General features: G+C 42.2%; 1 protein-coding gene across 5 annotated transcripts; it reads right to left on the bottom strand.

Moving 5' to 3' along the window:
- Positions 1–3,280: 3,280 nt before the first annotated feature.
- On the bottom strand, positions 3,281–14,634 carry CHAMP1 (chromosome alignment maintaining phosphoprotein 1). Of its 5 annotated transcripts, none has more exons than XM_027675019.1 (3): positions 14,370–14,634; positions 8,902–9,778; positions 3,281–6,994 (listed from the first exon to the last, which is right to left on the bottom strand). In XM_027675019.1, the coding sequence occupies exon 3, from the start codon at positions 6,931–6,933 to the stop codon at positions 4,069–4,071; it is 2,865 nt and encodes a 954-aa protein (XP_027530820.1). In that variant the 5' UTR covers positions 6,934–6,994; positions 8,902–9,778; positions 14,370–14,634; the 3' UTR covers positions 3,281–4,068. The 5 variants fall into 5 exon arrangements, with proteins under 5 accessions (XP_027530820.1, XP_027530821.1, XP_027530823.1 ...); XM_027675020.1 differs by lacking the exon at positions 14,370–14,634 and adding an exon at positions 14,265–14,282 and having other exon boundaries at positions 8,976–9,032; XM_027675022.1 differs by lacking the exon at positions 8,902–9,778.
- Between the last annotated feature and the right edge of the window lie 83 nt (positions 14,635–14,717).

Consider the following 14,717-nt stretch of genomic DNA (forward strand, 5'->3'; position numbering starts at 1 on the left):
TCCCCCTGCTTCAATTTTCAAAAAGATTCTGTCCTCAGAGTCACCATAAGTATTAATGTTTATAGAATGCCAGTGATAACTCCATCAAAGATAATATACAACTGCCTTAGACATCAGCCAATGCTCACAGCACCCTAGGACACCATCCATAGGGTCCCATGGACTTGTATGAGTTGAGTTTGAGTAATTCCTGATCAACGCTCTCTAATGGTAGTAATTCCACTCCCTCAACCCTTGGAGTAATCACAGAGGCCTGGGAGACCTTGCTGGTGAGGGCAAGACAAAGGTGACACTAGGTACCTCAGACTTCTCTGTGTCTGCAGTCACCAATCCACCCACCCCACCCAGTAACAGTCCCATGTTTTCCTTGTTCAGGCTTTTCCCACTAACGCAGCACGTATGTGTTGGCTTTGCATGGCCACGTTTTAGTAGTGGGGGGCTACAGAAGGATGGGGGGCTTCTCTGAGAAGCTGCCAGAAGCTCCCCCCTTTTGTGTCTGTGAACATTTGACTATTCCTAACTAGAAGTACATAGATGTACGAATGCTGTAACTGATAAAACTTCTAGTCTTCTACAAAGTCACGATGACAGGTACCTATGTTAGGTATCTTTATTCTTAATACAAGCATTTAATTTTCATCATTAGATTTAAATTATTTATTTTTCTTTTCACTTTTAAAATGCAGGTTTGGAAGTTACTTAAAAGGAACTGGTTTTCCTCAATATGCTTCAATTTCTACAGCTGTGCATGGAGGGAGAATAAGGAATAAGACTAAATGCTGAGTGTACAAAGAGAAAACTATTTTTAAATTTCCTCTTGCAGCACTGGAGAAAGCCACTGGGAATCAATGCCTGCTTCTCCACTGTGTTTTGCTTAAACTCTGGAGCTTGAGAGGTACAGCATCCGTACATCTATGTACTTCTAGTTAGGAACAGTCAAATGTTCAGACGCAAAAGGGGGAAGCGTTAGTCTGACATTTCAGACGGTCGTGCACTTTGAAGAGTTAATATTAATAAAAGCATTTGAGACAGGGAATCAGAACATCTGGTTTTGATACCTATACAAACCTCTGCTGCAGTCATGGATTGTCCAGGTACAATGAGGGCTACCCTGCAGCTTCAACAGAACAGCAGGTCTCAGCTATGACTCCGAGGCTCCGAGCTCAGCTAATGAAACATTAAGGATACACACACAATTTATCCTTTTCGTCAGGGGTTAGCACTTGTGGCTTTGGCACTCTCTCACGAGGCCTAAGAAGAATCTTGCCTGGAGCATTCAGTAACACAGACTACAAAGGTAGAGAGGCAGTGAAAGAAAAGACCACCCAGCAGACAACTGACAGGTAAGAGGCAGATGTGAGGAAATAATGCAACTGAGTTGCCAGGACATCACAGATGCGAGCAAGTTTGCTAGCATGTCTGTGATGGAGGGTGCAGTTTCTGAGTTACCATAAGCCCACCTGGGCTCACTGTCCCTTCTGGACTTGGGCCTCCATCTTCAGAAGAAATGTTCCCCTCACGCTTACTTCCATTGCACCAGCACTTGCAGCTGCAAGACAAGTCAGATCAACAGACTAACTCAACAAGACGAGAAAAAACCAGCAAGTTCCCAGCAGATTCTGTAACCTGAACAAATTAGCAAGAGTTCCTTTGACTTGGCTTCTACTATATGAACTAAAATTTAATTATTCTTATAATCTTTCTCAAAATAGGCAATTGTGAAGACCACAATTCTTATTTTAAACACTGAACCCTAAATGGTCTTCAGATTTTGATAATATTTCCCCCCCAATTAATCATTAATATAACACCAACCAGTACCATTAACATTATACATAAGTTCACATTCTAGGTTACATTCTATATGATTTCTTTGACCTAGAGCTTAAGCAACATACAGATATACCTAGACAGGTATACCAGGTATAGATATAGATACTCTTAGGTATGCTGGAATAAAATATTACTGAAACTAGTAATTGCAAGAATCTCTCTCTTCCCAAATATGAAATGAAGTCATGATCTCTGACAAAAACCACCTTAGTTGAAAAACACCTCTGAGTTCTCTACAGACTACTTTTAGTTTGAGAGAATGCTTGTGAAAATGCACTTTGAAAACATGACTGGACATTCCATACAATTATTAACCTCTTTTTACAACAAAAAGATGAAGTTAAGTTCGTATAGCATATATGGCCACAGCTAATATCCTTCTGGTGTTTTTTTATTCTGTTTTCATTTTGTACTTTCCCTCATGCATTCTTCATGAAAATGACTGAAATCTGCATCCTTCCAAGCATACACAGAAAAGATTTCTCTCCAAGGATAGGGATCGTATAAAAGAAACCGCCTAAAAGTCCATACAGAAGCATTTTTTCAGTCATACGTTTACCTATTAAAGTAACCTCCTTTAAAAATTCAGAGAATCTGAAAGTTGAATATTGTGTTATACCCAAGTATATATTAAGGATATACTGCAGAGTTAGCAAATTATTTCACTATGCTGACTTTCATTAATGTGCATTATTTGTCATTGCAAGAAATAGTATTTTCTAATACTTAGGAAGTAGAGAATGAATCTGTGATTCTATGCTGTCGAGTGAATTATTTCTGTTGGCTTTTAGTAAGCCACAGAATGCATTCAAGTTATTTCTATCAACATGGTAGGAAGTTAACTCCTTCTCTAAATAGGCAGTGGTGAGAAATCACTGAAGTACAGAGCTTTAAATACCTTTTCCCATACTTCCAGAACCCTCTTGAAAGACAAAAGGGATAAAGTACCGGCTTCAGTCAAACCAACCTAGAGCTCTTTGATTGGAGCTTACACTCTAAGACTTTTTTACTATTTAACACTAACACCTTCATATTCTAAACCAATACTTACAACACCTTAAGTATATGCATAATTTAGCCTGAGAAGAATTAAACCTTCCTTGTGCTACCTCCACTTAAAATCTATATTCCTTCTGAATTATAAAGTACTTATGTTTTTTTAACAGATAATATGCAAATCACACAGGCCAACATGCTAAATAACAATGCACAAATTCTTGTTTTGCATGTTTTCCTTCATTTACATCTGATGTGTTTTTCTAAAACAGACATGAAATTTAGGCTAACCCTTCTTTCACAGGCTGATGACTGGGAAGTTGAAGCATTCAGAGCAGAACTCTTCAGTGATTTTGCATCTCTTGTTGCCAAAGATACTTAGAAGAGAATATGCTGAATATGAAAGGTTTCATTCTTGATTTGAAAAAAAAAAAAAGAAAGAAAAATGGCCAACACCAGGTTGGGTTTCTTTTTATTGTTAAAACATAAAAGCATAACATTTCACCAAATACAAGAAAATTAGGGGTTGTCTGACATTACAAACATCTGAATCATCAAGAGAAAGTGTTGAGCTATACATAGGCTGACGTTAATCTATCAATGTAATGTATATTAGTACATGCTTAAAACATGGCCAAAACACAGAATCACAAAATAGGTACCTTGATGCTTCTATATCTGAGACAAGTAAGTCGAAGAATTGAGTGCAATGAATTTCCAACAATTGACTATACACTCAATTACAACGTCAGGGCATCATTATTCCAGGACATTGGTAGTTTCTCATACCTGGCTCCTTCACATTCAATTTAGTGAGAATTTTAGATTTGAGAACTTGATAAAAACATTTTGAAAAATACAACATTTAACAAATGTGAAAAAACAAGTTGTCTTCACAGGAAAATATGGATTGCTTGCCACTCCAGTCCTTAATTGCCTATACATTTTACAAATCTTTACAAAACTATTTTGTATCCATTTTGGTTTCAAAAACATAGTACATCTGAAAAATAAAATATGACTCTACTGATGGGTAATACAAAGACATGAACACGTATTCAAAATGACTTTCAAAAGTAAATCTCTTCAGTAATACAGCTATAAAAGACAAGGTAAACATAGCACAATAAACCATGCATCTTCTGACTTGTCAGATCAGCTAAACTACTTGGTTAACATACAGTAACACTTTGAACACTTCTGTAAATGTAGCTTTTCTAGCACAAGGAGAAAAAAAGATTAAATTTGTTCTTCAAGCGGTTCAAGGGTGTCCAAGTGTTTTTTAGGTGCATCATCACTATGACGGCTTTGGCAATGGGTTAAATGTTTCTTAAAGCCTCGAGGAAAATTTGATTCAAAATTACAACGGGGACACTTCAACAAACTTTGACCATGAGCAGCAACATGGTTTTTAAGAAGAGACTCCAAGAGAAAAGCTTTGCCACATATTTTACACTTGTATGGGCTTTGAACATTATGCTTGTTAACTAAATGGTGCAAGACAGCACCTTTTTTCATTGCACGACAGCAACAAATTTTGCAGTAATACTTTCCCTTGCCACGCTTCATGTATTTTGCTATTTCTTCCTCAGAGATGAAAGCCTCTTTCTCTTCAGTAAACTGCAGCACACACTGTGGCTGCGTGGGAGTAGTTGCATCCATTTTGCTCTCTTTGCCATAATCAGATGATTCCATATCATACTGCTCTTGGTCACTGTTGGATTCTTGTTCCTTTATCTCCATTGAGTCCATCTCTGTTTTTCCACACTCACTGATATTTAGTTCAGAATCTGAGTTCTCCTGGTTTTCCTTCTTGGGCTTCTTTTTTGGGCATGAATATAGCATGTCTTCTGGTGATTCTTTGGCTAATAATGATTGTTCATCCTGTGAGAATAAATCATCCAGTGGTTTCTGATCATCTAAAGTGTGAGAAAGAAAGTCACTCTCGCCAGACTCACTAGGTGTTTGGGGCTCGGAGAAAAAGCCTGAAGCAGACTTGTGAGGCTCGGAAAACAGGATATTCTTCTGGATTTCAGAAGGTACAGTAGTTTCAGCATGTCTCTGGACATCAGAGGATAAAGCAGCAGCAGGCTTCTGCATCTCAGAAAATACAGCATGCTTTTGAACATCAGGGGAAATAACAGATTTCTGGGAGTCAGTGAAAACAACTTGTTTGGGTGTCTCAGGAGAAACAGGAGTAGGTTTCTGGGACTCAGTAAAGAGGCCATGTTTCTGAATTTCAGGAGATGTGGATTTCTGAGAGTCTGGAAAGGAAGTAGACTCCTGAACTTCAGAGGAAATGGGAGCAAGTTTCTGGGCTTCAGAAAATAGGGCGTGCTTCTGGACTTCAGAAGAAACAAGAGCTGATTTCTGGGTTTCAGAACACAGGGCTTGTTTTTGACCTTCAGTAGAAAAAGCAGAAGTCGATATTTGATTCTGGGGCTCAGAAAAGACGGCACGTTTCTGGACATCAGTAGAAGCAGTAGGATTAGATTTACGAGAGTCTGGGAACAGCACTCTTTTCCGAGGTTCAGGGAAATGAGCCCGTTTCTGAATCTCAGACGAAGCAGCAGAGGTGGATTTCTGAGTTTCAGAAAAATACATAGATTTCCGTGACTCAGAGACTTTCCAAGGTTCAGGAGATACTGAAATACCAGACTTACGGACCTCAGAAAAGAAAGGCGGCTTCCAAGAGTCTGAGGAAGCAGTGTGACTAGACTTTCGAAGCTCAGGAGAAACGGGGGGAGAATGCTTCCATGTGTCAGGGGACAGAACAGGTTTCCAGCCTTCAGGGTAAACAGATGAGATGGGTTTCCATGGCTCAGAAGAAATAAGAGTAGACTTCTGGGATTCAGAAAACGACGTAGACTTACACGAGTCAGAAACAACCCTCCTAGGTTCTGGTAACACAACAGGGCCAGGCCTTCGAGACTCAGGGGCAGACCTCCGGGATTCTATGGACACTGACATGGCAGGCTTTGGAGCCCAGGGAGAAACCATCGAAGACTTTTGCACCTCGTGAGACCTCCAGGGCTCAGGGGAAACAGTCGGACCAGGTCTCCATGACTCCGGTGAAACTGCAGAAGCAGGCCTCCGGGTTTCAGGAGGAGAAGCAGAAGCAGGCCTACGCATTTGGGAGGGATGCCTCCGTGGCTCAGGAGACCCAGCTGGGGCATACCTCCGTGGTTCAGGGGATACTGCTGGAGTAGGTTTCTTTGGCTCTGGTGACACAGCTGGGGAGTATCTGCGGGGTTCTGGAGACACAGCAGGAGAATGGCGCCGGGGCTCTGGTGATACAGCAGGGGAATGCCGCCGGGGTTCTGGAGACATTGCTGGGGAATGCCGCCGGGGCTCTGGAGACACAGCTGGGGAATGCCGCCGGGGCTCTGGAGACACAGCTGGGGCTGGCTTCTGTGGGTCAGGGGACACAGCAGGAGATGGCTTCTGTGGGTCAGGAGACACAGCAGGAGATGGCTTCAGTTGATCAGGGGACACAGGTGGGGATGGCTTCTGTGGATCAGGGGACACAGCTGAGGCTAACTTCTCTGGATCTGGAGACGTAGCCTGGGCTGACTTTTCTGGATCTGGGGATACAGTCTGGGCTGACTTCTCTGCCTCTGAGGAAGTCACCTGAGCAGATATCTGGGGCTCTGGAGACGCAGAAGATTTCTGAAGCTTGGGGGAAACAACAGGTTCAGATTTGGGGAGTTCAGGAGAAAGGGCAGGTTTGTGCGACTCAGGGGAAAGGACAGGCTTCTGTGGCTCCAACGTGACACTTTTTTTGGATGAATCTGAATCTCCTTCTACCCGTTGTTCCTTCCGCTCCTCATTCCACTTCTCAGGTGCTGCATGCTGTGCTTTGATGTGATAATACACGTTGCAATACATCTTGCTGGTAAAGAAGCATTTGTGGCAGTGAAACAGTTTTGCACTTTTTTGATAAAATATAAGTTTACCCAAACCAGCAGCATCCATTTCGTCACAGTACTCTGGGTGAACGGTACCCATATGAATTTGTATGTTTTCATAGTCCGTTCCTCTGAAGCTGCAGTGGTCACACTCTAAGTGTTCTGTGGTTTTACGGAGTATCTGCAACATGTCCATTTTTCTACGGTCAGTAACAGTTTTCACAGCACTGCACCTTTTAAAGAGGAAGTTTCAGTTTCTGCAATAAAGGAAAAAAACTGTATAGTCAGTTGTCCATGTTAATTTCAACTCTTTGTCATTCCTAAATAATCAGGTGCACTTCCCCTCCCACCCCCCTTTTTAGAAAGCCTAAGTTTTGCACAGGTACTAACAACTTCATAAAGAAATACAAACATAGGTGTCTCCAACTCTGGAAGTCATTTTACATCAGCTGAGCTTGAAAAAAACAAAGCTAATATTTAATGATAGGCTTTCCTACCTCTGTAAAAAATCTGGAAGCAAATGATAAAAAAAAAAAGAACCCAGGTGATATTTCATTTGATAAACCTGACTTGCTTTCTCCATTACACATGTAAACTGAAAACAAAAAGTCCTTTGAAATACTGCCACTGAGATAAAGACATTTCAAAAACACACCTCCATCATTAAATTTCAAAACAAATTAGCAATTTTTGACAAAGACAAAAAAAATTTAAGAAAACAGCAGCCTAAATCCTAGGCCCTGTTTTCATCTGTTAAACACCGTTTTCCTTTCACTAATTACATGAAAAACAAATGCTGCTGATCATAAAAACTTTATCCATGATGAAAAGAATCGTTTCCATTCCATTATTTCATTTGCTGCCCTAATAACAACAAAAATACTATTTAAGAAAAACAACAGGGTGTTTTTTTCAGTTGGTGTAGTTGACAGTCCTATGTATCAAAAGCATATTTTGCCTCACTACAATTGGGAATTTCTCAAAATTATTGCATTTGTAAGACCTTAAAAAAACCAAACTAACAACAAAATAACCCCAACAATAAACCAACCAACCAAACAAGCACCCCAAAACCAAACGCAACTACCCCCAGAAATGCAGCATCTGAAATGCAACTATCTTTTAATGATTTGGCTAGATTCCACTATTTCCAACAGAATTTATCTGGATCAGCTACTACAATAAGCTGAAAACCATATTCTGTAAGTTATATTCACATAAAAGTGGAAGGTAAAAAGGAATAGTTGGACAGTTAAGTGACACGAACAGGCTTTTTTCTTATAAGTTGAAATTAAACAGTTGTTACATGATTATCATGCTAAGCCATCAACCTAATTTTGGGGGGTCTTGTAAGACACACTGCTTCAAAACAGTCAAAATCTTTGTGTCATTTTAACATTAATTTTCCTGTCTAAATATATATTAGACTAAAAACAAATCTAAAAATATGCATTCAAGCAAGTTTCCTTAATTTATTCCTAAAACATTTTTACCCTTGTTTCTCATGGAAATGAGGCTTACACAAACACTTTGCCCTGCAGTCAACGCCAATCAAACCAGACAAAGCAATCCAGCCTTGTTTTACATTTCTACACATTTCAAGAAAATCAGGAACTGAGTAGAGAATGAAAGCAATGCCTCCACTGAGGCTACAGTCGAATATGTCATTTAACAGTGCCTGGTTCTGTTTAGCCTCTACACAAATGGTCAGTATGCAAAAACACGCAGAACAAGCAGCATCTGATTCGGCTTGTAATTAGGGAAAAAGAGACAATTAAAAATACTACAGCAGTGAGATGCTTTGGGTTTGGGGCAGGGACAGAATGAAAGCAAATTAGCAGTGCTGCTAAAGGATGAGATGGATATAGCAAAAAAAAAAAAGGAAAGAGGGACAGGCTGAGAAGCAGAGGACACAAATCCCTAAGAAATAAAGGTTCACTAGCTCAGCTGCTCATGGAACAACTTTTTTGCATGCAGTGTGCATACACACTTCACATTAAGTCACAGGAACAGGTAGATTTCCAATTGGGAAGCATAGCAGGACCATAGACAGAGCTTTAAGAAGGATCCTGCTTTACAACTATGAGACAAATGCACAGCATCCAACTGCAGTCCAACTGCATATGAGAAGTGCACTGCTCCACAAACACTGAAGTGGGAGGACCTTCGGGGTATAAGTTGCAGTTTCCCAGTGCTACTGTCAGCCATACAAAAGACACCTCAAAATGCAGTCCACACCGCATTCAGTGTTGACCATGAAACACTTCCCGAAGTCTTAAAACAAACTTTTTATTCCTGTAAAAGATCAAAACAAAACAGAAAGATAGAGTACAGTGGTCTGTAACTGCAAGAGCAAATAACTTGCCAATTGTAAAAACCCAAAGCACGTCATGTCTTACTTAACACTCCAAAAGACCTTCAAGTCTTTATGAATTACAGTGTATGTTTTGTTTGGGGGATTTGGCACGACGGTAGGAAAGGAAGATTTCAATTTGAAAGCCAAAAATTCTGAATTGCTTATACAAGGTAAATAAAAAGGAGGCTTTTTTTACCAAATCACAGCAGAACGTAATTAGGACATACTGCACTAATCGTGTTTTTAGACTTGAAAGGGAATTTGTCAATTCCAAAATTGATGGTAATCCTGAATTATCCATTTTCTTCTCTCTAGAAAACAAAAAGGATTTTCCAAATTGAATTTACCACAGCTTACAACAAAGTCTACCAGACAATCTTTGCTATCCTCTTCACAACTTCCCTCCCCTTTGCACATCACCTAACTTTTGCCATTTCTGCAGTTTTCTGTAATTCACTCAACTACACTTCACTCCCTATCTCCCATCCTCTCCTTTTATTCAGTTCTATCTTACCTTATGACGAAATTTTCCATTTTCTTTCCAAATACAACAGTGAGAAAGAGTCCCTGGCTCCCTTCCAAAAATTGTCCAAATTGCTGCTAAGCTTTTTTGACCACAAGAGTATTTTGGAACCAAAGAAGTTACAGGCACAGCCCAGACATCCAAAGGTCTTGACATTCAAGCCTTTGGCATAAGAAATAACATAAGAAATAACATTAAAGAGCTCTCACATTGCCATCACTCAGCATTTGTAGTTTTGTAACTTCAGCCCACTGTAGCTGGCAGTCACTGAAGAAACTGCCTCTTCTGCTGAAATCTCTATCTAATTAAGGCATACTACTGAGCAAGACAACTCTTTGTTATTGCAGCATCTTAGGCCATGAGTACATGGAACAATAAATCTAGTTTTAGAATAGTTACTGTGAGATCAGTAACAAACTTAAACAGCGCCGAGCTACTACTAACTCATGCTGTCAATTTAAATTTGTTGAAACACTTCTGAAGGAATTAACTCTGAGATGTTGCTGGTTCACTTAGCATATATCTAAACAGCCAGTCTGAAAGACTTTCCTGTCAATCCCTCCTGATCCCTTCTCTCTTTGAGCTCCAATGCCATTGTCTCTACATGGCTCTGGTTGCTGCTCTCCTCTATACTCAGGTTTATCACACAAGTAACTGTCTGCTTCACACTGCTCTTTGCCGTCTACTCTTGCACCAGAACTTGTTCTGCACTAGGTCCTGTATTTGGGTGAAAGTGTAAGGAACAACACATCACTGTTTTCTAAACAGTTCCATGCCAGCAGAGCCAGCCCGTCTAGAAACCACATGCTCAGTAACCAGGTCTCCATGGCTTTGGACCTGCATGAACTGTGATGCAATCTGTGCTCAGCAGCATCTTTTTGGCAACACTAAGAGAGATGGACCACACTCCCTCAGTGTAAATGAATTACTACAGACATTAAAGGGAACTAGATTTGCACTGCTCCAACTCAAACCCATAAAAAGGGTAAGGAAAATAACTAGTGTGATCAATTTGTCAGGATGCTCCATGTGCACTGTAGAGAACGGGACCAAGTACCTAATCCAAACATCATTCTAGCCTTCTGAAGCACTTTGAGGAAGAGTATGAATTTCAGGATGAAGATCAAATTGCCATGAGCAACAGGTCCCCCATGAAACAAAGCAGAAGGGAGATGGCCACTAGAGTATGTCTCAGGCCTGCTTGAATACTCCTGGGAGCAACAAAGAAGCTGCCACCCATGCACATACAGATAACTGCTGTGCAGGCCCCAGGCCACTCTGTTTTGTTGAACACTCTGCCAGGCCATACATATATTTGTAAAAAGAACAGTTAGCATCACCCCTACACGAACTCTCAGTTACAGGATGTGCAGTGCAGCAGTGGCTACAGCTGAGGCTGCATGCCACTTCAACACCACAAAGCACAACGCATTCCTTAACTGGTCTTTCTGCATCCCCTCCTACTTTTCTCACTTTTCATGGCTGCAACACTGAGAAAACAAATACAGATGCAGCCAAACAGAACTAATTATCTGCTCCAAGAACACATTACAATCGAAGCAGAAGCCTGAAGCCCAGCATTTATGCTTGTCCTGTGTCTGCATCCTGCCTCCAGTTCAAGACGAAATACTGTGATTCAACTAAGATTCTGAAGTTTGCAATACTAAACTTAGGGCAGCCAAGACTCATTCAGAGTCTTCCTACAACACAAAGTTTTCCACTGAAATCTACCCGAACAGATAAGTGCTTCTGTCTACAAGCTCAATATATCCACAGGTATCAAGCACAGTAACAGCATCAGCACCAACTCAGCTCTTAGATGACCTGAAGTGACACAAATCAATGGCCATCACTCACATTAAAAGCTGCTCAAAGAGACACAGAAATCTCAGCAGTGGGACCACCAGTCTCTCCTGCTCCATCAGCCACCTATCCCCACCCCTCTTCTTTCACACGTCTAGAACCTACATACAAAGGTTCCTACCACCAGCTCTCTCCTCCCTCCACAGAGATGCTGAAGATCCTTACACCAGTTCCTTGTCCCCTACACTGCAGTCCTGGCCATAATCTCCTCCATCACAGGAAAACCAGAAAAATAGCAGGGGGAAAGGATTGGTAATGAGGACACTTATCTACCTAGAAAAGAACAACCATCGCTATTTTCTTGCTTGGCGCTCAGCACCCAAGAGATTAAAGTCATGATTTAGCAGACAGAAGAAGCACCCAAGAAGTCAGAGGCAATGAGATAAATGCAAATTTATCAACCAAAAGTTGGTTACATATATTGCAGGGCAACTGCAGAGTGGAGTCAAACAGCATCAGAAATCCCTGTTGAGCTCATGTCAGACTGAGAAATAGGAGTGTCCTAAGCTAATGCACAGAGCAGAGAGATCTCCTGATGTCTTCCCAGTGAACACATACTGGCACTTCAGAAACAGTTCCTGGATTCCACATCCCATCTTCCATAAGGATCTCACTAAAGATTAAGCCATTATTCCTGCAGCCTTTCAGAAACCTCCCAGTGGAAAAAAAGAAATGCACAGGAGATATTACATACAAGAATGAGTCCACACAGGGAATGGCACAACACCGACTCTGGTAGCGAACAACCTGTCTCCACTTCTCAATTTCATTCCAATTTCATAGCTACAAGTCTACCAATCATTCCTGATAATTTTTAATAAACACACTCTACGCTCAGCATTGCAACATTTAATATATATGTCCGCATTTTTCCTCTACAGAGGTTAAGCTGTAACTGTCACGAGGCAGCACCAGAGGGAACCAGTCAAAGGCTCAAAACTAAAGATCTAGACTGCCTGTGAGCACAGAAAATTACAGGTTGCTTTTAATATTCCATGAAGAATTTCAGAACACAGCAACAAGTAGTCTGTCATATCATTGCTCAAATAAGGCTGTCTTGGTTCTCACTGGCAGAAGGCTCTAGAACTCTTTTCCTCTCAATAGATAATCAAGCCTGGTGAGACTCAAGCAGACATAGGACATGCAACACACATCAATGACACCAACACAACTGGGAAAACCCTCCAGAAGAAAACCCTGTGATTTTCTGCAATGCCCTGCAACTACATTGGATTCCCTGTATCAGCCCCTGCACAGGAAGGATCACTGTTTAATTTTCATCAGCCTTGGAAGTTTCGTATAGGCAACCAGATCAGCAATATCCTCTATCAGTGAAGAGGGTCAATGGTGTGTTCCCAGCACAAGAAAGCTGGATAGTTGCTTCACTGCCTCTGCTAGCAGGAGCAGATCCAGACTATTGCTGTGTTTAAGCAAAAGGAAAAGTGACATGTTCTGCAGTGCCAAAAAGTAAATGGCAGTCTGGTGGCAGCATGATGCTTCTCTTGAAGCTACATCCCTGTGTTGTGACTGACAAACAGAAGTTTAGCTACCAGAGGAAGCTGCACACAAACATCCCCACAGTGTGGCAGAGCAGGCGCTTCACAATGCACATGGCAGGTACGGAGGTCACTTCCAATGCACTGAACTCTGAATGAACAACACAGGCAGCACTATGCTCCTGCTAATCCAGAAGTGTCTGCAGGAATCTGACTGCATCTTCACATCTGAACTCCCAGCTAACAGTCAATCTATTTGGGCTAAGTTCCATGAGCAACAATTGCTGAACCAGGTCTTTAAAACTGCACACCTAAACAAGGCACAAACACCCTGACCCAACCAGCCACTGAATGCTAAGATATGCTGAGAACATGGGAGACACCAGATCCAGGAATGAAATGGCTATATTATGAGGTTCCATGTTTTCAGGAAAGGTTCAAGTTACAAGAGAGTTGCAAAGTGACAATACTCGATGCACATGCAAATGATTTAAGAAACAAAGTGGCCAGAACTGGAGCTCTTTTGAAAGATTTCACTCTTCATTATGAGAATAACATTAGTTCTCAACACAACATCTAATAACAGTCTAAACTGCAGAATAAAATCAATGTACCTATGACAGATTCGGGACAGAAAAAAATTAACTCCATGTAATTCTGCCAAGGATTTCTAATACTCCAAGTTCACAATTCCACATACATGGTTTCCAAAAATGGCCCCAGAAATGATACTGCTGCAGTGCTGAACCTGAGCTAGTGAAGTGCCACTGGACCCACCAGAGCATTTAATCTAGTCAGGAACAGTGAATTAAGGTTGAGAATTTGGTGACACCAGGGTAAGAATTTCATTTACACTGCTCTGAAAGCAAATGGGGTTCAAGGGGAGATTACGTAAGAGAAAAAATGAAATCCAAAGTTTCTATATTCTTCACTTATAAACAATTCACAGAATCAGAGAATCAATTAGATTGGAAAAGACCTCTGAGATCATCAAGTCCAACTATGACTAATCACCACCACGTCCACTAGACCATTGCACTCAGTGCCACATCCGGTCTTTCCTTAAACACCTTCAGGGACAGTGACTCCACCACCCCCCAGGGCAGCCCATTCCAGCATCTAATCACCCCTTCTGTGAAGTGTGTGTCCCAGTGTTCAACCCAAACCTCCCCTGGCGCTGCTCGAGACTATGTCCTCTCACGCTGTCGCTGGTTGCCTGGGAGAAGAGGCCGATCCCCACCTGGCTACAACCTCCTGTCAGATGGTTGCAAAGTGATAAGATCATTCACCCCTGAGCCTCCTCTTCTCCAGACTAAACACCCCCAGCTCTCTGAGCCGCTCCTCCCAGGACATGCGCCCCAGACTCGTGCACGTTGTGAGCCCTGGCTCTGCACCTGCTTCCCTGCTCCCACGTGCGACGCAGCCGCTCCTGGCAGCTATTTCTGTCACCAGGGAAGGGCCCGGTACCGGCGGGGACACGTCCCGTGCCGTACTCGCTATCCCAGGACAGCAGGTCCGGCAGCGTGTCCGTCCCGCCCCTCGCCCCGCCGGCACCGCTGTAACTTTCCCGCGGGCAGCGGGTGCCTGCGGGCCCGGCGCTCCCGGCTTCGCGCTGCCCGGCCCTGCCGGCGCCGGGGGTAACGCCGCCCGCCCATTCATTCCCGCCCCGCCGGGCGCTCTCCCCCGCCGCCTCCCCTCTCCCTCCGTGCCGTGCACGGCCCCGCCGGTTTTGTTCCCCCCGC

The sequence above is a fragment of the Neopelma chrysocephalum genome, unplaced genomic scaffold (assembly GCF_003984885.1).
Source record: "Neopelma chrysocephalum unplaced genomic scaffold, ASM398488v2 Primary Assembly neopelma1_25, whole genome shotgun sequence".
Taxonomy (NCBI): Eukaryota; Metazoa; Chordata; class Aves; order Passeriformes; family Pipridae; genus Neopelma; species Neopelma chrysocephalum.